Consider the following 25,309-nt stretch of genomic DNA (forward strand, 5'->3'; position numbering starts at 1 on the left):
TCTTTTTTTAAATTCTAAATACGGATGATTTCTATTTACTCCTCTGATTTGTTCTTCTTCTCCTCCTGGTTCTTAAGAACGGCAGCTACCAGAGCAGCGCCACGACCTGACCCATCTGTTGACAGCATCAGGTCGAACTGATATTCAACCCCCATCAACTGCGCGATACGGGACTTCATGATGTTTGGGAAGTGCGGATGATACCTAGAAATACGGGAATTTTAATTCTTCAATATTTTTTATTGATATTCTCGACCGTAATTTTATTGAGATTTTAATGACGACATAAAACGTTGAAATTATAACGGTCTAAAGGATAAATTGTGTTTGCTAATTTGCATATTGTATAGAAACTATTTTTAATTATTCTCTTTTTGTAACTGTAAGATATTATTATTTTTCTAGATGTAAAAAGAATGTTTCTACCTGAAAACTGATCCATCAATGGCGACCACCACATCATGGTAATCCATTTTCTTCAGCAGAGCAGTTATTCCTAATTGTCGTTGTATGTATTAAAACAGTGAAGACGACTATTGCAATTGTGTTTAAATAAAAATAAAGCTAGAGAAGCTGTTCTTCTCTGTTTACTTGTAAACTTGTAATTCAAAAAAAGCTTCATTAAATGGATGGCTACAAATGAAAATTAGATCAAAAGTTGGTTTAAATCGATCCTAAATTTCCCTGATTTACCTGCAGATGCCATGAACCCGGCTCTTCTAGACACCAGCTCACAAATATACCTTACTGCAGAGCAATCCTCCTCTAAAAAATTTAAAATTTTCACTCATTAAGAAGTTTCTGGAAATGTTGTCATAGTTGCTGCCAGATTTGAATATGTGCTGCCAATTTTGACATAGATGCTGCCAGAGTTAAATATTTGCTGACCGTTTTTCCATAGTTGCAGCCAATTTTTCCATAGTTGCTGCCAGAGATAAATATTTGCTGCCAGTTTTTCCATAGTTGCTGCCAGATTTGAATATTTGCTGCCAATTTTTCCATAGTTGCTGCCAGAGTTGAATATTTGGTGCCAGTTTTACCATAGTTGCTGCCAGAGTTGAATATTTGGTGCCAGTTTTACCATAGTTGCTGCCAGTTTTGAATATTTTCTGCCAGTTTTGCAATAGTTACTGCCAGTTTTCCTAAAGTTTTTGCCAGTTGTTCATACTTTATGTCGGTTTTTGCATAGTTTTTATAATTTTTGAATATTTGTTGCCTGTTTTGCATAAATAATACCAGCTTTTGTTTAGTTCGACCAGTTTACAGTAGTAGCTGCTTTTTTTTTACTTCAAAGTTTTTTTTTCATAGTTGATGTTAAGTTTTAATAGTTGTTACCAGTTTTGGCAGTTTTTGCCAGTTTTTTGTCCTAACAAACACCGTTCTTAACGCTCTATATATTTTATAATAAAAATGGTAAACTTAAAATTATTTTTCAACATCTTTTCCTGCAACTAAAACTATCACGCTTTACACGTCATGATCCTAATATGATCTCACTAATTTTTCAATGTAAACACTATTTCTTGTAAATACTATTTAATCGTCTTCTTACAGACATGTTAAAAATAAATCAATTTGAAAATAATTGGGTTTGTCATGATATAAACTTATGTTTATTGTAATTTTTCTAACAAGCTTCAATTTTAACGCTCTGTATATTTTCATGATAAAATTGGTTTAATTAAAATTATTTTTCACAACTTTTCCTGAACTAAAACTGTTACGCTTTACCAACGAGGTTATAGTATATAGAGTAATGATGTACGCTAATCCTTAAATAATTGTACAGGTCATGTACTTCACTTCTAAAGGTCAATTTGTATATTACTGTACTCGAGGGCGATTTCTTAAAATATTTAAATGGAGAATTTGTTTCCATGTAACTAAATCCACTACACTCCTTTATTGTGTGAAGGATTCCATTTTCACGGGAAGACAATCATGATAAACAGATTTGGTAATGTGGTTATTAAATGCTCCTTGTGAAAATTATGACCTTTTTTAGACTAAAAATGGGGGGGGGGGGGATTTTCTTTGCCTCTCATTCAAAATCTCATAAAGATATATGCTGATCGAAATAGTGAATTTGTTAATCAAGATAATTAACATACGTTTTTAAAGTGCTAAAGCTGACCACGGTAGAATCTGAAATGTGCTTTTTAAACATATTTCTCTATGCGCTTAAAGCTATATAAATTAAAAACCAAGCCAATTTTTGCTTATGCATTTATATTTCTTGGATGTAAAAATTGTACATGTTAGATTTTGTTTTTAATGTGAATCAACCAATATTTGGAAAAGTTAAAACATAAAACGATCAGATTTTTTGTACAATTTGATAAATCCTAAAAACCTGATATTTGAATAGTGCCAGCTTTTGCACGTCATCAACCGAATGTGATCTCACTAGTTTTTTGTTATTATAAACAGCACTTCTGCTTAATTGAACAATATATTTGTATTTGTGAATAATGATAAATATTGTCTTTTCTCAACAAACCATTTTTTGTTTATTTATTTGATAAGATTCTAAGATTAAGCTATTTTTACAGCACTATCTGCGTCATAGTCTGTTATTGTTTTAAAGAATGTCTTCTAAAAGTAAAGTGCAGGGGCGAATACAGGATTTAAGTGAGGGGGGGTGCTAGATTTATTTCGGACCAAAAAAATCAAGATTTAGGAAGCAAAAGACACACCGAATGCAATTTTTTTGACTTTCTTGTTTTGCACTAGATTTTCTTTCCCTTTATTGCTATTGAGAAGCTGTTCTAAAATCTCAGAGGGGGGGCTACAAATCGAATTGTTTTAGCCTATGTCACCTCCAGGCTACCCATGAGTGTCCACAAAAAATTCAGCCCATTCGGTCCAGCCGTTCGGCCGGCTATAGGGAACATATATACGAATGTCTTGTTTTATATTTTCCTCATTTTCCTCAGATAAAGGTTTAAAGGGTACTGTTCTTCAAAATCCTAAATTTTCGTGAACATTCCCTTTAAGATGCAAAAAAAAATGTTCATAAAAATTCCAACCTGATACATCTGGCATCCCTAGCTCCGCCAGAACCTTCCTGCACTTGGTGTAGTCCCCAACCTGATCTGCCTCGATCTTGGAGACAAACTTGGTCTTAAACCCGCCCCACTCAAACAGGGAGTCCGTGTTCTGGTCCGTGAAGATCAGATTCTCCCAAACCATATCCACCAGGACCTAAAGAGCACTATTATATTACCAATGTTATTTTGAAGTACTGTCCTAACTTCAAGGAAGCTACAGGGTGTCCCACGAAACAAGACAGTTGGTGAATAGTTTAAAATTGCGTCTTCAATAATTTGTTAAGTTCTTTGGTACCAAAGAGAATAATAAAAAACATGAAATGGCAGTTATATTATAGTAAAATTGATTTCAAAGTAAAATATATTTGAGTAATATATTTGCTCAAGTAAATAAACTGCAAAAAGTCTTTAATATCTAATACCGTATAAGGAAGAAGACATTCAAAACTATTCACCAACTTATATGTTTCGTGGGACACCCGTTTAGGACATGCTGTACAGTATTCTTACACACTATAGACAGCAAACCGGGACGGTACACCAAATTAATTAACCACTGATCGTTAGATTACTGTGAATTGGAATCGCTTTTTAACATTGAAATGGAAGCTATAAACGTAATTGTAAGTGACCGGCCATTTAAAAAAAGAGTGCCCGACTTACTATGGTACCCGAAACATGGTTAGTCAGATCAAGAATACGTGAACGTTGATTATTTTCAATTGTTGTTTCTCAAACTAACTTTCAGATTTCTGATTCAGAAACAAGGAAAAAAGATGTCAGAATTAAGCACTGTTTAAGCTTGAAAAATGATAATATCTTCATTGTATAGATGAGAATCGTTACAAATCTGTGATGCCCCCAATTAATATGTAAGGTCCCTCGAGGCCAAATTTTAAAAAAACATGAGACGCGGTTCAAACATGGTATGTATGGTATGTATGGTAATTTTATAAAGTGTTTCGAGATTTTGAAACGGCGCTTAATTGGAACTGGTTATTGTCGGTCTCAAATGAATACTAAAATGAATCTCTATAATACTGCACTTTTAGCTCAACTACAGGGTGTCTCAAAAAACATGGGAATTCAGTGACGAATTCGATATCGCCTTTGTTATAAATTAGAATTGTTTAACGTAATTTCAAAAGCCATAATATTATTATGTCTGTTAGAGTTTATTTTATGAAAACGGTAAATGACTGTAAAGATGTCTCCGCAAAATGAACAGTGAAGACGGACAAGTTTACTCTGTTTGTATAATGCAATTTTCTTGTTTTACTAAGTACAACCGTATGCAGTCAAAACATAAACAAACAAAATGTGAACATAGCAGACGAAACTCTTACAGATTACAGCTTTCTCAGTAGGTATCAATCAGAGGCGTATTCAGGGGGACTAGGTCCCCCCTGGACTAGTGAAATCTATTGGTTTCAGGGGGTTTTCAGGCCCCAACGGGTGCTAAGAGAAAAAAGAGAAAAAAATGTATGCCCCCCTGGACAAATTCCTGAATACGCCCCTGGTATCACTATACTAAATCAAAGAATTATTTATAAAAACGATAACGAATTCGTCACTGAATTCCCATGTTTATTGGGACACCCTGTACCGTGTATAGCCGGTCACTCCCATTTTCTATTTTTAAACTATGAAAGATCTATTTTGCCCCCCCCCTTCCCTACAGCTAAACATAACAGACTATAATCTGTTAAATCAAATTCCTAGCATGACCTTCAAAATTATCAAATCAAAATGAATGGTTTAATTAAAATGTTTAATCCTTCAATCTTCATGATGAATTTAAATTTTTACAATTTCTCGGTATACGGGTTGGTGTGGGGAGACTAATTAAACTGACAGCTTATTAAACCAAAAACATTCAGAATTAGATAGAAAATGTATAATTGCTTGATACAGTGGGATACATAAAGTTGTGGAATAGGAAGACAACTGTACGACTCAAGATATTTTTAAAATATTCCAATTATCATGAAACACAGCAATTGTGCAGAATTGTAGTATACTGCATTATATGTTCTGCACTGTATTGTATGTAGATAACCTAGAGTTCTGACTACTGTACTCTAAAAGTTGTATTTTCCATGCCGGTACAACGTGTAAACTGTCTATTTCCTGTCCTATTTACCTCTCTATTTCCTGTCTTATTTACCTTTCTATTTCCTGTCCTATTTACCTGTCTATTTTCTGTCCTATTTACCTTTCTATTTTCTGTCCTATTTACCAGCTATTTCCTATCCTATTTACCTTTCTATTTCCTGTCCTATTTACCTTTCTATTCTCTGTCCTATTTACCAGCTATTTCCTATCTTAATTACTTATCTATTTCCTGTTATGATAACCTCTCTATTTACCTGTCTATTCCCTGTCCTATTTATCTGTTTATTTCTTGTCCTATTTACCTTTCTATTTTCTGTCCTATTTACCAGCTATTTCCTATTTTAATTACTTGTTTATTTCCTGTTATATATTTACCTGTCTATTTTCTGTCTTATCTGTCCTATTTATCTGTTTAATTCTTGTCCTATTTACCTTTCTATTTTCTGTCCTATTTACCAGCTATTTCCTATTTTAATTACTTGTTTATTTCCTGTTATATATTTACCTGTCTATTTTCTGTCTTATTTACCTCTCTATTCCCTGTCCTATTATCTGTTTATTTCCTGTCTTATTTATCTTTCTATTTCCTGTCCTATTTACCTGTCTATTTCCTGTCCTGATTACCTGTCCTGATAACCTGTCTATTTTCTGTCCTTATTTCCTATTTAATTCCAGTCCTGATTAATCCTATCCTGATTTTGTCTGTCCTGATTAACTGTCTTTTTCCTGTCCTAATTTCTAATCCTGATTTCCTGTCCTTATTTATCTGTCCTGATTAACTGTCTATTTCATATCCTGACCTTATTTCCTGTCCTAATTTCCTATCCTCATTTCCTGTCCTTATTTCTTGTCCTCATTTCCAAGTCCTGATTACCTATCTATTTCCTGTCGTTATTTCCTGTGTATTTTCTGTCCTGATTTCCTGTCATTCTTACCTGTCTGACTATTTCTCCCATATACATCCCGGAAATCATCTTTTCAAAGGTTTGCTTCCCCGGGTTCAAACTTCCCTCATCAACTGAGGAAAAAAAGAACTTTAAAGGAATTGTTTCCATATTTGAAACTGCGCAGTATATTCTGCAACTAGAAACACAACAAAGCCTGTAGTAAATGTTGTACTCTTAAAACTTTGTACCGAACTGTATCAGTCCAGGTACAATCTGTCCGCTATTGGTTATCTATCGGTGTCAATACGGACAATAGCAAATAATTGATCAATGTCTCAAACAGGACACGATCCACACGGCTACAATCCAGTGAACTATCAACGCCACTACCACTGGCGCGATCTTGGTAGATATGTCAACCAGACCATAGCAATCAATTGATTAATATCTCAAACCGGACACGAGATCTCAACTTTGTTTCAACGAAAACCAAATTACACTCAACACTGTAATCAAAGTGGAGTTTCTATATTAACTAGTTTATTTTAGATATCTCATGTTACAAGTTAACCTGAGTTGACATAATTCTGTAATCCTGAACCACGTTGTACATTATTAACTATCTAAGTTTGTAAACTTCTATGTAAAACCCATTATTAATTTGAACTGGGCTTCAAATGAATGCGTAGCATGATTAGCTTAATCATGTGATATTTATAATGACATACTCTAGAATATGATAAAAAATTCAATGCAACAACTCAAACGTCAAATATTCCGAGAGACGATTTTACAATTTATTATACTTTATACAAACATTGAGAAAGAAAATACTATACGATCGATGAAAAATAAATAATAGTGTATGGTAGAAGGATGCTTAGGATATTCCTCCACCTTGCATCGAAAGGGTTGGTGTCCCACTGCTTTTCTCCGGGAACCTTCACCCATCCTTCTTTGGATTTAACCCTAGCTTTCCCAGCCTGTCGGGCCGACACCCCTAGCGCAATGCCCTCCAAGATAACGGACGGCGTAGCTTGGGTTAAAAATAACTAAGCTTGGCTTGTTCCCGAATTTTCAAGTAAACAACAAAACCGTTATTATTCTATATCTGTACAACAGGGGTGTAGTATAGTACCCCTAGATAACTATGATCGCAGCGATCTTAAGATCCCTTGAACCGCTGATCGTAAAAGATCAACAAAATCACAACATCATTACAATATATCTTAATTGCGCCTATATTAACTGTGCTGTAAATATGTAACTTGATTGTCTTAATCATGTGATATAGATGACAACGTAGGAATTGTAATTACATCTATTTACTTTAACTTGTAACATGTAAACCTCAAATACATCAGTTGATATAGAGACTCTGCTTTGATTACTGCAAGAGAGTAATTGTGTCCTTGTTCTAAACGAATGAGTTGAAGATTGTGTCCAAGTCCAAGAGGCATTGATAGTTTATGAGATTGTGTCCTAGTTGAGGCATTGATAGCTCAAGATTGTGTCAAAGCATGCTTGTGTCTGTGTAGACGTGCTTGTGTCTGTGTAGACGTGCTTGTGTCTGTGTAGACGTGCTTGTGTCTGTGTAGAAGTGCTTTTGTCTGTGTAGTGATAGCTGACGAGGTTGTATAATAGTTTAGTATTGATAGCTAAGTGAAGCTCTATTGTACCTGGATAGAAACTGGTTCGGGAGCAGTTTATAGATTAATATTATAAAATAGAAATGTAATAAGTCGACACGGCATCCGGTTAAAACATGTAAAGATTGAAAAACTAAGTTTAAGGCAAGTTATCAGTTTCTTTGACTACACTAATCGGCGGAGAATAAAGCAGTTTTTTTTTTCAATATTATTCTGAGGACCACTGTATCAATTACTTCTTACCCGCCATATCCCACTTGGTCCTGATAAAGTCAAGCTCCCCCTGATCTCCGAACGCCCCCCACTCTGTGTTGATGATGACATGTTTAGGCTCCCCATGATCGCCGTCCCAGACCTCTACATTTTCAATATCCTAAAAAATTCACAGGGTTTTCCATATTTAAAAAAATCTAAATTTTGAAGCAAACATTTTCTTTGTCGAATGACCAAGTAGGTCCAGCATTGAGTTTCAGCCATTTTGACGTTGTTTGGATAGATAGATATAGCCAAACAAACATAACCAAGTATAAATATTGGTGAACAGTAGTTGATGGTTAACCAGCAAGCGTTTGTATACATATTTGATTAGAAATTTTTTATTGTTTTATTCTGGAATGTAATAAAGAACATTTTCATTGAACAACAAAATCTTACCTTTTTATTAAAAGTGTCATGGTATGAAAGGTTAAATGGAGTGAAAATTAAATAATAGAAGAAAAAAAATTCTTCATTTTGTAACTAAAATGTATTTTACGTGAAATTTTTTAAGATTTTTTGGATTATTCGATTTTATGAAGTTCATATTCAATTTTTGATAATTTTGAAAATCCACAAAATTTTGTTTTTAAATCAGCGAAATTTTTTTATTTTGCAATGTTTACAAAGAGAACATGTTCACAATTGAAATAGAAGATGATATATATACTTTGCTTGTCTGTCTGGGTGTTTGTTTGTTTGTACCCAATAAACGCCAAAACGGCTGAACCGCATGACCCCGGGGTAGGTTTAAGGTTGATTAAATTTTCAAAAATTCACGAAATTTTTTGTTTGTTTTTGTTTTGCGTGAATGTACACAAAAAGAACATGTTCACAATTGAAGTAGAAGATGGGCGCAAAGCGCCATAAATCCCTAGTCTACCTTTACCTATGTTTACACACACTGCAGATACATGGGTATGAGTTTCGAAGAATTATTTATAATAGGGGAGGAGGGGGGGGGGGTGGAAATCAGCTGGCAAGTATTTTACGCTGCTGATACATTTTCTCCAAAAATTCATCTTTTTCCTCTGATGAGTATTATTAATAAACAATATAATCTTTAACAAACATATTTACTGGGAAAAGAACAAAGAAATTGAGTCTTTGCCACAAACTCTGATTTTCTATATCTTTGGAACCAAATGTTGCAGACCTTAGATATTTCAAACGAATTCTGTTAGATCAAATAATCAGAGTTTGAAATATCAAAGGTTTACAGCATCAAGTTCTAATGATATTGAGGTTTAAATATTTGATTTTGTTCCAAAGACTCAATTCTTTTATAGAGATGATTTTTGGGTTTTTTAATATATATAACGAAGAAAACTTTTTATTAAAATTTTGATTATTCTAACAGCAGAGTAAAATAAACATGTTTTTATACATACAGCTGTTTCTAAGCCACCTACCTCAAGATAACACGCATTAGTTCCGGTTCCGATAATCATTCCGATCCTGCACTTCTTGTTTTTCCAAGCCGAGGACATCAAACATCCTAAAAAAAATTAATTTCAGACATATATGGTCAGGATTATTATTTGGTTTTATCTGACCNTGGTTTCTTCTATAGGAAATAAAACAAGTTTTGGTCTATAACTCAACATCCTTTAAACTTACGGATTTGTTTATTTTATACTTTTTTATTAAAAACGTATATGCCGACAAAAAAGTATTTTCGAAATAAGGTTAAAAAATTATGTATAAGGGGTTCAATTGTGATCGAAAGTCGCAGCTTTCTAAAATATTGACAGAACCAAATTTCTAATTCCTGTGCAACCTAATAGTGTGAACATTTGATATTTCAAACTTTGATTTTTTGATCTTGCACAGACTTCATAAGAAAAAGGAATGAAAAAAGAAGAATGAAACCTGATAAATAATAATAAATTATCTCTTTATCAGTTAAAATAATTATTCTTAAAATTTCACCTGTTGTATCGTTAAGTATTGCACACACCTCTATATCAATATCTCCTCTTCTACCTACAAAGGCAAATTTTTATTTTATTTTAAACAACAAACATGACTAAAAAATTTAAAAATATTTTGGGAAAACTAGTTTTCCATAAAAATCACAAAATTGTAACCAACATTTGGTCCAAAACAAATTGTTTAAAAAGAACTATATTGAAAAACAAAAATCCGTGAAATATCAAAAAGATAATCCATGAACTAAATATTTATGCATAAAAAATTGATTTCAAATAAAATACATTAATTGGACAATAATAAAGCCATTTCATTTTTTAATTGAAAAGATGTAAAGAAAGTGTATGGTTTTCTATTTCCGAATTTGTTTGAAACGAAAATTGCAGTTTCCCTTCCATACATTTAGTATTTATATAAAACACCTTTTACAAAAGTGTTAATTTTCTCTGAACATAAAAAAATAAATTCATATTTAGGATAAAAACATAATGTTGTAAAGATACCAACCTATCGCTTCTTTAAGAAGTTGGACCACATCCTCCCCCTCCACCCCAGAACATTTAAATCCCTAAGAAATTTTAAAAACTTTTAAAAACTGAAGAAATGTTATATTTTTTAAATGGTATTGGGAACTTTAAAAAATGTATTGGGTTAAAACCAGGTATTAAAATTTAAGACTGGTTACTGGGTTAAAACCTGGTATTGGAAACTTAAGACTGGTTACTGGGTTAAAACCAGGTATTGGAAACTTAAGACTGGTTACTGGGTTAAAACCAGGTATTGGAAACTTAAGACTGGTTACTGGGTTAAAACCAGGTATTGAAAACTTAAGACTGATTCCTGGGTTAAAACCAGGTATTGGAAACTGAAGTCTGGTTACTGAGTTAAAACCGTGTATTAAAAACTTAAAACTGGTTACTGGGCTAAAACCTGGCAATGGAAACTTAAGAATGGGTACTGGGTTAAAACCAGGTATTGGAAACTTAAGACTGGACACTAGGTTAAAACCTAGTATTGGAAACTTAAGACTGGTTACTGGGTTGAAACCAGGTATTGGAAACTTAAAACTGGTTCCTGGGTTAAAACCTAGTATTGGAAACTTAAGACTGGTTACTGGGTTAAAACTGGGTCTTGGAAATTTAAGACTAGTTACTGGGTTAAAACCAGGTATTGAAAACTTAAGACTGGTTATCAGGTTAAAACCAGGTATTGGAAACTTATGACTCGTTACAGGGTTAAAACTGGGTCTTGGAAACTTAATACCGGTTACTGGGCTAAAACCTGGCAATGGAAACTTAAGACTGGGTATTGGGTTAAAACCAGGTATTGGAAACTTAAGACTGGGTACTGGGTTATTAAACTGGGTATTGGAAACTTTAAACTGGTTACTGGGTTAAAACCTAGTATTGGAAACTTTAGATTGGGTACTGGGTTAAAACTGACTGGGTGTTGGAAACTTATAACTGGTTACTGCTTTTAAAACCGGATATTGGAAACTCAAAACTGGTTACTGGGTTAAAACCTAGTATTGAAAACTTAAGGCTGGTTACTGGGTTAAAACTGGGTAATGGAAACTTAAAACTAGGCACTGGGTTAATACTGGGTATTCACTGGGTTAAAACTAGGCACTGGGTTAATACTGGGTATTCACTGGGTTAATACTGGGTATTCACTGGGTTAAAACTAGGCACTGGGTTAATACTGGGTATTCACTGGGTTAAAACCAACTCTCAATGGCTCTAAATAACGTAAAGTCTAGAAAAGAGTCCAATGAATTTGTTGTATCTACGTCATTGAAAGAAAACGTATTATTCTCCTAACTAGAATAAAACAATTTTCTTCTAAAAGGTTACAGCAAATGCATTACATATCGAATAAGTTTCTATTTTTACATTTCGTAAGATTGATTTTTTTAAACAAAAAAATTTGACAACAAAATGCATGCTTTTTTATCCTTTTTGATAATTCCCCTCACAAAATAAATTTTTTTTTTAAACATTTACTTCCCCCAATTAAGCGAAGAAACCAAAAAAAACTAACTTTTTTGGGGGAAAATATTTTCAAAGAGGAGGGGGGGGGGGTAATGATTTTTCATTAGCTCTCAATTTTTGATTAGCTCTCACCTGGCAGAACTCCAAAGGAGTTACGCACGCTTTGTGCGTTAAATTACAAGACTGAGAGAAAGCCTTTTCTAGCCGCGGCACTCGGTCCCATAGCCTGTCCAAGTAGCGGCGCTCGGCCCACTAGCCTGTCCTAGCCGTAGCCCTCGGCCCAGAAAGTTTCTTAACCTAACCTAACCCTAAAATATATACTAATCTCTCTCTTTCTTGTAATTCAACGCGGCAAGGGCGCGTAACTCCTAAAGGCATCTGCCCTCTCACCTTAGTCCAAGTTGTAAGTCTACCAACAGCTAACCCCTCCTGTTTACAGGGGAAACTAAACGTGAATCCCAGGGGCAATCTAAATATTGAAAAGACTGTTGACGGACATTTTTAAGGTACCATATTTATATACACACTTGTCAGATTCACATTGGTGCCCTGGAAACCCTTATCTTATCAGAAAGATATTTTCTTGTAAAGAGAAAAATTTTGTCAATTACATTCCTTGTCTTTGCTGAGTACACAAGTCTTTCTAATTCCAAAACGGCATTTAATAATTTATCCCTTTGTTTGACAGAAAACAAGATTATCTCCATACTTTATCCCCAGACAAAGGTTTAGAGTATATACCATCTTGAATCATTAATAAATATTCTGAATCGGAAAAAAATATTTTTTTTAAATAATAATAATAACTTTAAATAGTTGTTTTACCTGTGGGTTTCATCTTTTAGGTTCTTCTCGACAATAAATTCTGCCAAACACTGAAAAAGAAACATTTTTTGGGGCAAAATTATGCATTCTTGATTTTTCAAAGAAAAATATTTTTATTTATAAATGATAAGATAAATTCTCCTTCGAGATGACGATTGTGTAGATATTAAAAAAAAAATGTAAATTAAATTTTAAATTAATATTTTTTTGAATAAAAAATTTCAAAACAAAAATTAATTCTTTTCAAGTTTATATAGAAGATTTTAAAATTAATATTTTTTACATAATCAATTTGTCAAGAAGATATTTTTTTGTATTTAGAGTTATTTAGAGAAATTAAATAGGACATAGGACTTAAATAGGACTTAAATAGGACTTAAACAGGATTTAAAGGGAGTGTGCGTAATTTATTTTCAAGTGACCCTTCTTTGCAAAGATGTCCATGTTCACTTCACAACGGTACCCTTAAAAGCTTTGTCTTGAATGTTTGTAATTTTGAAAACTGATTATTTTAATTGTGATTAATCTACATAAGTGACTTGCGCATTTCTACTTCGGGAAACCATATAAGAATTATCAGAATTCAACACTTTTAAACCTAGAAAAACGACAATATTTATATACTACATTATCGATCAGATAAATATTTCAAAGGTACCATTGTGAATCGGAGAACAGCATTTCATGAGGATTATACGCGTACAGTCCCTTTAAAGAGACGTAATCTAATTTGACCAACCATTTAAAAACAGGCATGCCCAATTCTCCTTTACTTTTTCCAAATCCTTCTCCCCTCTCCTGTACCTTTTCCTAATCCTTCTCCCCTCTCCTGTACCTTTTCCAAATCCTTCTCCCCTCTCATGTACCTTTTCCTAATCCTTCTCCCCTCTCCTTTACCTTTTCCTAATCTTTCTCCCATCCGCTGTACCTTTTCATAATCCTTCTCCTTTACCTTTTCATAATCCTTCTCCTTTACCTTTTCCTTATCCTTCTCCTTTACCTTTTCCTAATCCTTCTCCTTTACCTTTTCCTAATCCTTCTCCTTTACCTTTTCCTAATCCTTCTCCTTTACCTTTTCCTAATCCTTCTCCTTTACCTTTTCCTAATCCTTCTCCTTTACCTTTTCCTAATCCTTCTCCTTTACCTTTTCCTAATCCTTCTCCTTTACCTTTTCCTAATCCTTCTCCTTTACCTTTTCCTAATCCTTCTCCTTTACCTTTTCCTAATCCTTCTCCTTTACCTTTTCCTAATCCTTCTCCTTTACCTTTTCCTAATCCTTCTCCTTTACCTTTTCCTAATCCTTCTCCTTTACCTTTTCCTAATCCTTCTCCTTTACCTTTTCCTAATCCTTCTCCTTTACCTTTTCCTAATCCTTCTCCTTTACCTTTTCCTAATCCTTCTCCTTTACCTTTTCCTAATCCTTCTCCTTTACCTTTTCCTAATCCTTCTCCTTTACCTTTTCCTAATCCTTCTCCTTTACCTTTTCCTAATCCTTCTCCTTTACCTTTTCCTAATCCTTCTCCTTTACCTTTTCCTAATCCTTCTNTTATCTAGAAGGTACCAACTAACATTAATCAAGGGACAGTTCAGATATTAGGGTTATCTAGGAGGTACCAACTAACATTAATCAAGGGACTGTTCAGATATTAGGATTATCTAGGAGGTACCAACTATCATTAATCAAGGGACAGTTCAGATATTAGGGTTATCCAGGAGGTACCAACTAACATTAATCAAGGGACAGTTCAGATATTAGGATTATCTAGAAGGTAGCAACTAACATTAATCAAGGGACAGTTCAGATATTAGGATTATCTAGGAGGTACCAACTAACATTAATCAATCAGAAATAAGAAAAGAAATAATAAAAAACTGTTTTATTTGTGTAAACAATTTTGAAAACATAAAAATATAAAAAATGAATTGAGTCTTTGCCACAAACTCGAACTTTTAAATCTTTGCAACCTGATGTTGTAATCCTTTGAAATTTCAAACTTAGATTATTTTATCTAACAGAACTTATATCAACAACTACAACATTGGCTTGCAAAGATGTAGGGATTTTACAATTAGAGTTTGTGACAAAGACTCAATTGTTTCCAATTTTTTCCTATTTTCTCTACCAGATTTCCAAAGTTTTATGAATCTTAATTATTTTGTTCAATTCTTTTTGTTTTGACAGGCCATAGACATTTCTTTTGGACTTAAGAGTTACTGCAAAACGTTTAAATGTTTATAAGATAAATAAACAGACAAAAAAAACTACTTCTATGACTACTTTGATTTCTTAAAACTAATCATGGAGTAATTTACATCAATTTATATTTGTGTGTGAAATTAATTTTCATAAAAATAATAATTATCAATACACTGCATAATTATTCATCTTTGAAAAGAAAAAAATTACCGGGCTTTTCAGCTTACAAATACCGTTATAAAATACATCAAAAAATTACATAATTTTTACCTGAGCGATGTGATCAAAAAGTTGTGTCCCGGAACCCTCCATAATTTCTAAAAAGTTTTATTTTAAATTCTTGTTTTTTACGATATTAAAAATATCTTCTTATTGTTAAAGTCAACGGAGCTATTCTCATAAAATTCATTTTTTTCGTCCCTATGTCATTGCAACCTGATGGTGTAAACCATAGATTATTTGACCTTACAAATGTCTACGACATCTGGTTGCAAAGATGGATAAGAAAATCATAGTTTTTGACAAAATCAATCAGATATTTTGATAAATATAAGCAAGTTTCTTTATTTTATTTTTTTTTATTTCGTAAATCGAAACCTTCACAAATTTTAGAAACCCCAAAAAGGGAACTCGAGAGTTTTGTTCAACGATCTATTTTCTTAAATTTCGGGCTCTCATAATATCATTTTTGAAGTCTATACATCGTTTACAGAGAACAGGTAATATGGAACCATCACTAACATTTATTGGCGTTTGACCAGCCTATGCGTATCGTTTGCAAATGCTCTATGCCTCAACGTTTATGTAAACTGCACAGTGTGCTTCAAGAAATAAAATATTTGTTTTCCATAATTACAAAGACTTTGTTTCCCCGGAACCACTGGACACACTGTGAAGAGTTTTTGTGCAGACAATAATGTACACAATATATACAATAACCCCTACTTATACAGGTCGATTGATTGATTAGTATACACCTATATTCAGCTCAATGATTAGTAAATCCCTTTTATGCTAAAATCAATAAGAATTTAGTTTTTTTACTTCCTTATAACAAAATTGGAAAATAAGTGCTCGATAAAAAAGATGCCTGATTAAGTATGAATTAAGAAAATAATATTATGGTGTAATCGTTATATNCCAATCTTTTTTAATGTTTATCTTGTATTGAAAGAAGTATTTTTCATAAGACCGGTATTTCCTGAGAATGAAGAGTATTTTTCATAAATAATATGAGAGAAAAACAGAAAATAATATCAATAATAATATAATAATGAAAACAGGGATTTATTGTTATATCCTGACACAATAAATAGACTACATATTTTTATCATTTCATTATATTTATTTGACGACAGTAAACTGCGTACAGAATTAATATTAAAATAGTTTTTTTACCGATTTAAAAATACAAAAATGTATTCCCTTTATTATTTAGTTAAATATCATAACTAACTGACGGTAACCTAAAGTAAATTGTACGTAAGAAATATTTATTTTATGTTTTTTTATCATTATACCCTTCTTATTATGTTTTGATTTTCTAATATGCAACCGGTTTCACATTTAAATTTTCTAAATCCTATATCTTTGCAACCTGATGATTTAAACCGTTGATATTTCAAACTTAAATCATTTGATTCAACAGAATTCCTGGTTTGAAATATCAAAGTTCAACGGCATCGTGATGCAAATATATAGAAATAAGAAAATCAAAATTTGTGGCAACATATCATTTTCTCTTACTTGTGTATGAAATCAAAACAAAATCAGTTTGAAAAATCAATTTTTTTACGCTTTATGACAGATTTCAATGAAATTCATTATCATTAATTTAAAGTTTTTTTTGACTTAGTCATCGTTATGGCAAAAAAACGATTTATGGTGAAAAAAACTATATATGTTAAAAAACGATATATGTTAAAAATAACGATATATGTTGAAAAAAACTATATATGCTAAAAACCCAGATATATGTTAAAAAACGATATATTGGGAAAAAACGATATATGTTAAAAAAATGATATATGATAAAAAACGATATATGGTGAAACAACTATATATGTTAAAAAAACGACGCATTTAAGAAAATAAAATCAGGAAAGTAACTCAGTTTTAGCAACAAAATCAAAGTTTTTAATATCTATATCTTTGCAACCTGATAGAGCAAACCTTTTATATTTGAAACTTGGACTATTTGAGCTAACAGAATTCATAGTTTGTAATAAAAGTCCCAAAATTATGATTATTTTGAAAAAGGTAAACTTGGGCCTGTATTTGAAGTACCGTACCGTCTTTTTAGCAGCTGGAGCGAGTTGTACAGTATATACAGAAGACTCAAGACGGTTAAACGGGACAGTTCACAAAATAAATGATCCCTCTCTCCTTACTAAGAATTACCTTTAGGTATCGCAAATATTTTTGAATCCATGTTGCATTTCTTCTCATCGTTTATATCAATCACCAACACTCTAGAAAAATATATTTATTGTATAATTTAGAAAAAATGAATTTATGTAAAAAAAATTAACTTTAAAACTTTGTTTGTACACAAACACATATTGTTCAACTTTCTTATTTATGAAACTGTTTTCCACGGAGGCCTCAAAAAATCAACTGCTAAAAAACTGTTAAAAAAAGGGAGATTATAAAAAATATCCTTATGTCTGTTCATCAAGCTGTTGCATAATAATATGTGGGAATAAAACGAAAATAATTCGAAATTCCTCTTCTGTTAAAAAAAAATAGTAAATCTTAAAGAAATGTTCATGGCCTGTTTCCCGATCCGGATCCATTTTTTTCAGTGCGGATCCAGGATCCGGATCCTAAGCACGGGAGGACTCCTCCGACCAAATTTGGTAAGGATGGGGGAGGGGAGGGAGGGAGTCTCCGATGTATAAGGGCTATTTTTGATAAAAGCAGTTTCTGATAATATGTAATGAGTGTAAGAACAATGAAAGGGAGCCGGAATCTGTTTACATTTTTTTGTGACGTGTTGAGACATCTCTAGAACCGGCTTTATTTTAAACAATAACAAATTTTGAAACAAGGCAGAGCATTTACAGATCATACATATTGTTTGATTAGAAGAAAGCCTAGTTATTGAGCTGGCTTGATGTGTCAGAGTAAAAATGTTAATAAATCCTTATTTTCTGTCTAATCATTAGAGGCCGAATTTAAAGAACGTACATCGCGGAAACGCAAATAACCGGTTCCAATTGAGCTCCGGCTCAAATCTTAAAACACAGTTACAAATTTCAAGGTGAACAAACCATTCCTTAAAGGAATTGAGTTTTTGCCACAAACTCAAGTTATCTAAAACCTATATCTAACTAACTTGATAGTATAAACCTCATGATATTTCAAACTTATATTATTTTATTTAACATAATTCATAGCGTGACAAAGACTAAATTCCTTTGGCCTTAGAATAGAGTAAATTTTTCTAACTTCTCTTAATGAAAAGCTATAGAACTAAAAATATAGAATTTCTAACAAGTAACCAAATAAACCTATTCTTCTCGTAGTTAGTAATGATATCAACACTAGAGCTTTAGGAGCTAATAGATCACAAATTCGTACCATTGATATCGTATAAAATTGGTCTATTACCTGAAATTAGTTCCTCCCAGATCCAGAGCTAGAAATCGGCCCACCTCCTCACCTTAAAGAGACTAGAGATGTAATTTCAAGTAAAGAGGGGCGTGTCGATTCACATAGAGTGCATATTAAACCTTTATCTGTGCAAAAGGGATAAAAATATACTAGTTTTTCTATCTAAATATTGATAATTTTTATTGTGGGTTTGAATGTGACTTGCGGATGTTATGCAGGAGAGACATTATAGAGATACTTAAACGTTTGATGTTGTTACAAAGCAAATATTTTTACTCGTAACTTAGCGAAGCACAATTAAAGGGAAAAGGTTCTAATTACACTGTACAATTGCTATGTCTAATGTTCATTTAACTAGTTTAAGTCCTAACTTGAGTTTAAAAGTCGTCATCCTATTCCAGAGTTTTCTGTTTATCACTGTATTCCTCAGATTTTTAAAAATGCACTAATGAAAACGGAAAAAATCGACGCAAATAACTTTACGTTGGACACAGGCATTGATGAATCTTAACTGTTTACCTGATGGAAGATATCTAACGTATGTTGGAAAACACTTAACGGAAGCCACATCATTATACCTGAATATATGCAGTTTTTTAATCAAAATCACATCAGATTTTAGTTGAAAATGAATTATTATAGAAAATGTGCAAAGAGCTGCCAACTTTAGTGTTTGATAAATCCCAATCCAATCCCTTGATCTCAATATCCACTTTTAAATTTAACCAAGAATTTAAAGATTAACTTAATTTCCGTTTAACAAAAGCGAGATCAAGCATTGATCTCGATATCCACAATACAAGAGTTCACAGTTCTTCACATTTCTGAAAATATATTGTTTGCAACTAATACAAATTAAAGATACTTGTTAAGATGAAATAAAACAGAAAGAAGAGATTAATTGCACAGTTTTCTCATTCCTAATGTAATAAAGTTTAACTCAGAACAACAAAAGAATTTATAAAATGTCGTCTTGAATCTCAGTAATTGTAATAATGCATGGATAACCTTGAAATATGTAGAAACAGTTTTAAAGAGCTAAATATAATTATTCAATTATAGAAATAAATATCTGCAGCATTTCATTATTAGAAGTTCAGAAAACGACATTTTATAAATTCTTTCGGTGACTCCAATTAGTTCTGGGTTAACGTGTACCTAAAGAAGTATATATTTGTTATCACACAACACTAACCTAGTGTGGTAGGGTAAGTAAAATAGGCCTATGATAGACCAGGTACTGTAAAAAGTCTGGCCGCGCCATCAAAGTTAAAACCAGCATTGGATAGGGTCGGGCCGGTACAAGGGGTTGGGCTGGTACAAGGGATCGGGCCGGTACAAGAGGTCGGGATACAAGCATACAAGCATACAAGCATACAAGCATACAAGCATACAAGCATACAAGCAAAGTATATATAGGAAATCAAGGGGAGGAACTAATCACAGTACAATCCGAGAACAGGGCGGGGCCAGTATGAATTTAGTAGAGCCTGTAGCAAATATTGTGTAAACATGATATTCTGGAAACCTGCAGTACATTGTACATTATTAACAACTTAGGCTGTAGACTTATACGATACGTAATGACATAGACATTATTCATAGAAACTGCGTTTCAATTGAATATGTAGCATGATTAGCTTAAATCCTGCCTTATTCCAACAATTATCTTTATTTTGAGATGTATGGAACAGGTTAAATTAATGAACGTAATTAAGCTAAATCGTAATACATGTTAATGATAAGCACCAATAGGTTTTACGTTGGTAACTTCATGAATGTAATTAGGGTATAATGGTATCACATAATATATAGATATTTTCAGGTTTACAAATATGGGGTTTACTACTATATTTATTACATATATATAAAGTTGTAATCTCTGTTTGTCTGTTTGTTTGATTTGACTCAAACTTTGATTGGGGAAATCCGGAGAACCACGTTAATAATCTTAGTGTGGTTTTGAAATGCTCAGTTGAGTGCGTCCACTTTAAAAATCGTAATTTACGATTAAGCGCTGGTAAACAATGGGGGTAACTATGAGTACCCTGGGAAGCACTGAGTTAGTTCTGTATATTCCAGATGTGTGTAGAACCATTTAATCATTGAAATCCTGGATTCGGACTCAAACCTAATCCTTCTCATTTTCTCCTCATCCCTGCTCTATAGTCACAAATCCTGGACACTTTTTCATACTTAAAAGATACATTGTACATTGTACAATGTACAATGTGCTTCCCCCACACCTCAGCCAAAAACTTAAGCTGGGCAAGGTAATAATGCAAGGAAAGTTAATTGCGGATGTGTATACTCTGCGTACATATTGAAACCAGTTCTCTCTGGGCGGAATTTGTAAACAAGAATAGATGCATCAGTGTTCCTTTAGTATCCGAGGAGTATTAAAGCATTTAATTTTGATAATTTTAATAATTCACATAATAGATTCCTTTAACCAGAAAATTTAATTGATTTTTTTATGTGAAAGATGGATCCCATGTCAGGCTGTGACATCCGCCTTGTGTTTACTTTTCCGCCCAAAGACAGTACACTGCAGTACAAAAAATATGTACACCTCTGAAGTAACTTTCCTTGCATTAGTACCTTAAGACAGGGTATCGTTATGAAAACCAGTTTTGAAACCCGGGTTTCACAAATAGGGTTGGGCAGTTTTCTGGATATCAATATTTTTGTTAAGAATATTATTTTATTTAGTTTCTTCATGTTCTCCATATCCTTAAATCTTTTAAATCAAAATCTACGCAAGTGTTCAACGATGCTCTCTTAAATGTCCGCCTTTGGCCTAACCAGAGGGGAATCATGTAGGAAAGCCACCGGAAAAAAAACCAGGAAATAAAACTTTGCTTAAAAAGTCCAAATTTTTCGAAGTTCTAGGACAAAATGTCACTGGAGTATTGTGGTGAGGGGGTCGGGGTCGGGACGGTAAAAGGGGTCGGTCCTGTTCGAATTCAAATTGACCCTAGTCCACCCGTGTGTGCTTTATATACTACCTGGAGCTGAGTCCTTGATCAATAGCAACCCTCATCCTCTGCTCCACAACATGGATATGATCATTGTTCACAACAAGATCCCTAAACAACAATAGTATTCAGTCACCAGCATGGGATAGGGAACCCAGCGTTGCAGGGAAAATAAAATATAACCCAATCAACTAAAATTTTTAACCTTAAATATTCGATCCCGTCAGACCAAATCAGATATAAAAACAGAGAATACTACTCTAAATATATATAAAAAATACTAAATAGATAGATGCAAAGGTAACCGCCGAAAAAGTTTCCGGAAAAAAAGTCCTAAAATTTCACACTAAAAAGTCCTGTGGAAAAAAAGTCCTTTTATTAAAAAGTCTCTGGAAATAAAGTCCTACCAATTCGAGACTTTAAAAGTCCCAGGAATCCAAAACACAGGACTTTATTTCTAGTGACATTTTTTCCAAGGACTTTTTTTCCATAGTTTTATTCCAGGTTTTTTTTCCAGGAACTTTTTTTCCCGGGACTTTCTTACATAGATTCAGATGTAAAAATTGTATTTTCAATAATCAATGTGCTTCTTCTGTGGCAATTAGAGTTTATCTGCCTAAAAGTCGGCCCGGCACACTCCAAACTAGATTGATGTAAATCCCATGGTCATTGGAAAGCTATGCGCGCAGATACGGTCAAATTAACATTATAAACGTCGTACGTCAATGAATTATCAAAATACAAGGTTTCCAGGGCGCTTCACGCCCATCTTCGATTTTAACTTTTATTTCTTACTCTTCTATCGATTTCTTTCATGGATTTTAAAAATAGAATTTTTTTAAAACAAATTTTTTAAATTCTTACCATCCATAAACCTTTCCTGGGATCTTGTAGAGTCCCACAACAAATTTGGGTCCGATCCGTTCACCCGTTTTACAAACACTCAAGCATACAAGCATACAAGCATACAAGCATACAAGCATACAAGCATACAAGCAATATAAAAAGGCCACAAACACAGGGTTTCTAATCCCTATATCTTTGCAACCCAATGTTGTAGACCTTAAATATTTCAAACTGAGAATTATGTGAGCCAAATAATCTTTAAGTTTTAAAAGGTTGCAAAGATATAGGAATTATAAAATTTAGTATTTTTAGCTGAACGGAAAAGTCCAATTTTTTGTGGTAACTTACACACGGCAACATTAATGACCGGTCAGAATAAAAAAAATCATAAATCCGGACGGAAAATCTGCAAAAAATGTATAATTATTATTTTTTTAATGCAGGAAGATTAGCATAAAAAATAAGCGAAATACCCGGCAACTAGTTTCATGAAAATAGATTCTAGTACAAAAGTTGGCAACGTTGAATTTGTACACTCTAAGTACATCTGTATTCTGACGTCACAAGTGTCAACTTAGTTTTTGTGTCCGACAAAATTATTAATAATAGTGATAATTTAGAATAAAGTGCTTATCTTACAGTAAAAAAAGTGCAATTAAATGTATTCGTTATTTTCTGTTTTTACACTTTTTTATTTAATCTTGAAAAACATGTCAACTAATGTGAGAAAATTTTATTTTCCTTGTTATATTTGACACTTGTGACTTGTCATGTATAATTGGTTCATTTTTCTGTTGCCACTTGATAATCTATTTGGTTTTATGGAAATTAATTAAACGCATGTCATTCTGAACAATGACTAAACCTTTTTCTGAAACTAGATATCTGACGCAAATCTGACGAGAAGAATAGATATTTGACGCAAATCTGACGAGAAGACTAGATATTTGACGCAAATCTGACGAGAAGAATAGATATTTGACGCAAATCTTACGAGAAGAAAAGATATTTGACGCAAATCTAACGAGGGGAAAAGATATGACTAATTTTTTCGATGTTGATGAGGCTTTAATAACGACCTGTAACTTAGTAAATCTAACGGTTACAGGTTATTGAAGATACTTAACATACTTAACATACTATATTGAGCAGAGTAGCTTTTCTAAAGATTTTAACATCTTTTTCCTCTTAGAGTAAAACTATTTTTTATGTTACAGGGTGTCCCACGAAACATGACAATATGCAAGATGACTTAAATATCGTTTTGATTTTTGATATAATTTGCTGCATTTATTTGTCAACCTAATTTTAGAAGTAAATTTCTAGAGATAATAATCACAAAATTCCCCTAGTCCTGCCCTTTCCAAAATGTGGTCTGCATTTTTTGTGCTTTCAATATTTCCCGAGATATGAACAATTTCGTTCAGATTTCGACAATTTTGCTTTTATTTAACAAAATTGAAATCTGAACCAAACTCTTTATATCTACGGTAATATTGAAAGCACAAAAAACGCAGACCACTTTTTGGAAATGCCAGGGCTAGGAGAATTATGTGATAATTGTTTCAAGAATCATACATGTTAAAGTAGATAGAAGACTAAATGTCACAAATAAATTCAAACATTGAAGACGACTTTCAAGTCGTCTTGCTATTGTCATGTTTCGTGGGACACCCTGTACTTAAAATAAATTCAATTTTTTACAGATCTTTGTAGTTAATGTGAAATGAATGACTACAATGAAGGATATAAAACAAGGTGAAAGCTGAAAGGTAGGAAATGAATTGCCTTTATTTGATGGAGTTTGTAAATGCCAGAAATGAGTTGAAAATGCAAATCAAACCCAACAAAAACCAATAATTTGATATACATCATGATATTTTTCTATTTACTAGGGGGGGGGGGGGAAAAAAATTCTAGGGGGGAGGTAAATAAATCAAATGTAAATTTTTCGTTTTCACTATTTTTTTTTTTTAGTTGGGCCATGCATTTTAAATATTAAAATGTATCTAATCATTGATTTTTAATGAGCCATCAAAATTATGAATGAAAATATTCCGACATGGAGACAGGATGCAGTTTGATATGGTTAGATTTGCGTGGATTCTGGTTCAGGTTGAGTCAAGGTACTAATGCAAGGAAAGTTATTTCAGATGTGTACACATTTTTTGTATTGCAGTGTGCTGTCTTTGGGCGGAAAAGTAAACACAAGACGGATGTCACAGCCTGACATGGAATCCATTTTCACAAAAATAATCTATGAAATATTCTGGTCATAGGAAACTATTATGTGAATTAATCAAATTATCAAAATTAAATACTTTTATCCTCCTCGGATACTTACTTATAGACGAACACTGATGCATCTATTTTTGTTTACAAATTCTGCCCAGAGAGAACTGGTTTCAATATGTACGCAGAGCATACACAACCGCAATTGACTCTCCTTGCATTAGTACCTTGGGTTGAGTGGCCTTCGCTTTCAACCCCATTTTCACCCATTAAATATTTTTATTTTCTATTTTTTAGTATACCGTCCTCTAAAAAATTGTCCATAAAATTTTTCATATTCGAATGTCAATTTAAAGTGACCGGAGGCGTAATTTTAAATGGCATGTCCGTTTCACAGCGGTACCTTTAAAAGCTTTGTCTGATCAGGTATGATTTAAATCTCTATGCATATTTTCTATTTTGGTTTCTAAGCGTCAAAGTGATTAACGCATTTCTTGATTCAGAAACTATTGAAACATTATCAAATTAAACACATTTCAAGCAAGAAAATCGTCGTTTCACATTCTTGATTAATACCGTTGTGAATCGGGCAAATCCGTTTCAGAGCTTACCTGCAGAGATCTTCAATTTTCCTCCTTGTGTCAGTGATAATCTTAGGTTGGTAGGACAGGATCTTCACGCTCAGACTTCTCTGCAGAACCCGATCCTCTCTCATTTTCATCCTACGCCTAGAACAA

The 25,309-nt window shown here is 33.0% G+C and overlaps 1 protein-coding gene across 1 annotated transcript; it reads right to left on the reverse strand.

The window, feature by feature from the left end:
- Positions 1 to 25,300, reverse strand: LOC111704056 (hexokinase type 2; the record flags this gene model as incomplete). The annotated part of the gene is given in 17 exon segments (XM_023476178.1): positions 1 to 204; positions 427 to 496; positions 694 to 765; positions 3,030 to 3,204; positions 6,101 to 6,183; positions 7,945 to 8,074; positions 9,369 to 9,454; positions 9,889 to 9,942; positions 10,396 to 10,456; positions 12,270 to 12,348; positions 12,705 to 12,754; positions 15,172 to 15,218; positions 17,302 to 17,372; positions 18,514 to 18,565; positions 19,036 to 19,094; positions 21,525 to 21,605; positions 25,184 to 25,300. Coding segments are annotated over 17 exon segments (1,456 nt in total), but the record flags the coding sequence as incomplete, so codon positions are not given.
- Between the last annotated feature and the right edge of the window lie 9 nt (positions 25,301 to 25,309).

The sequence above is a fragment of the Eurytemora carolleeae genome, unplaced genomic scaffold (assembly GCF_000591075.1).
Source record: "Eurytemora carolleeae unplaced genomic scaffold, Eaff_2.0 scaffold551, whole genome shotgun sequence".
Classification (NCBI taxonomy): domain Eukaryota; kingdom Metazoa; phylum Arthropoda; class Copepoda; order Calanoida; family Temoridae; genus Eurytemora; species Eurytemora carolleeae.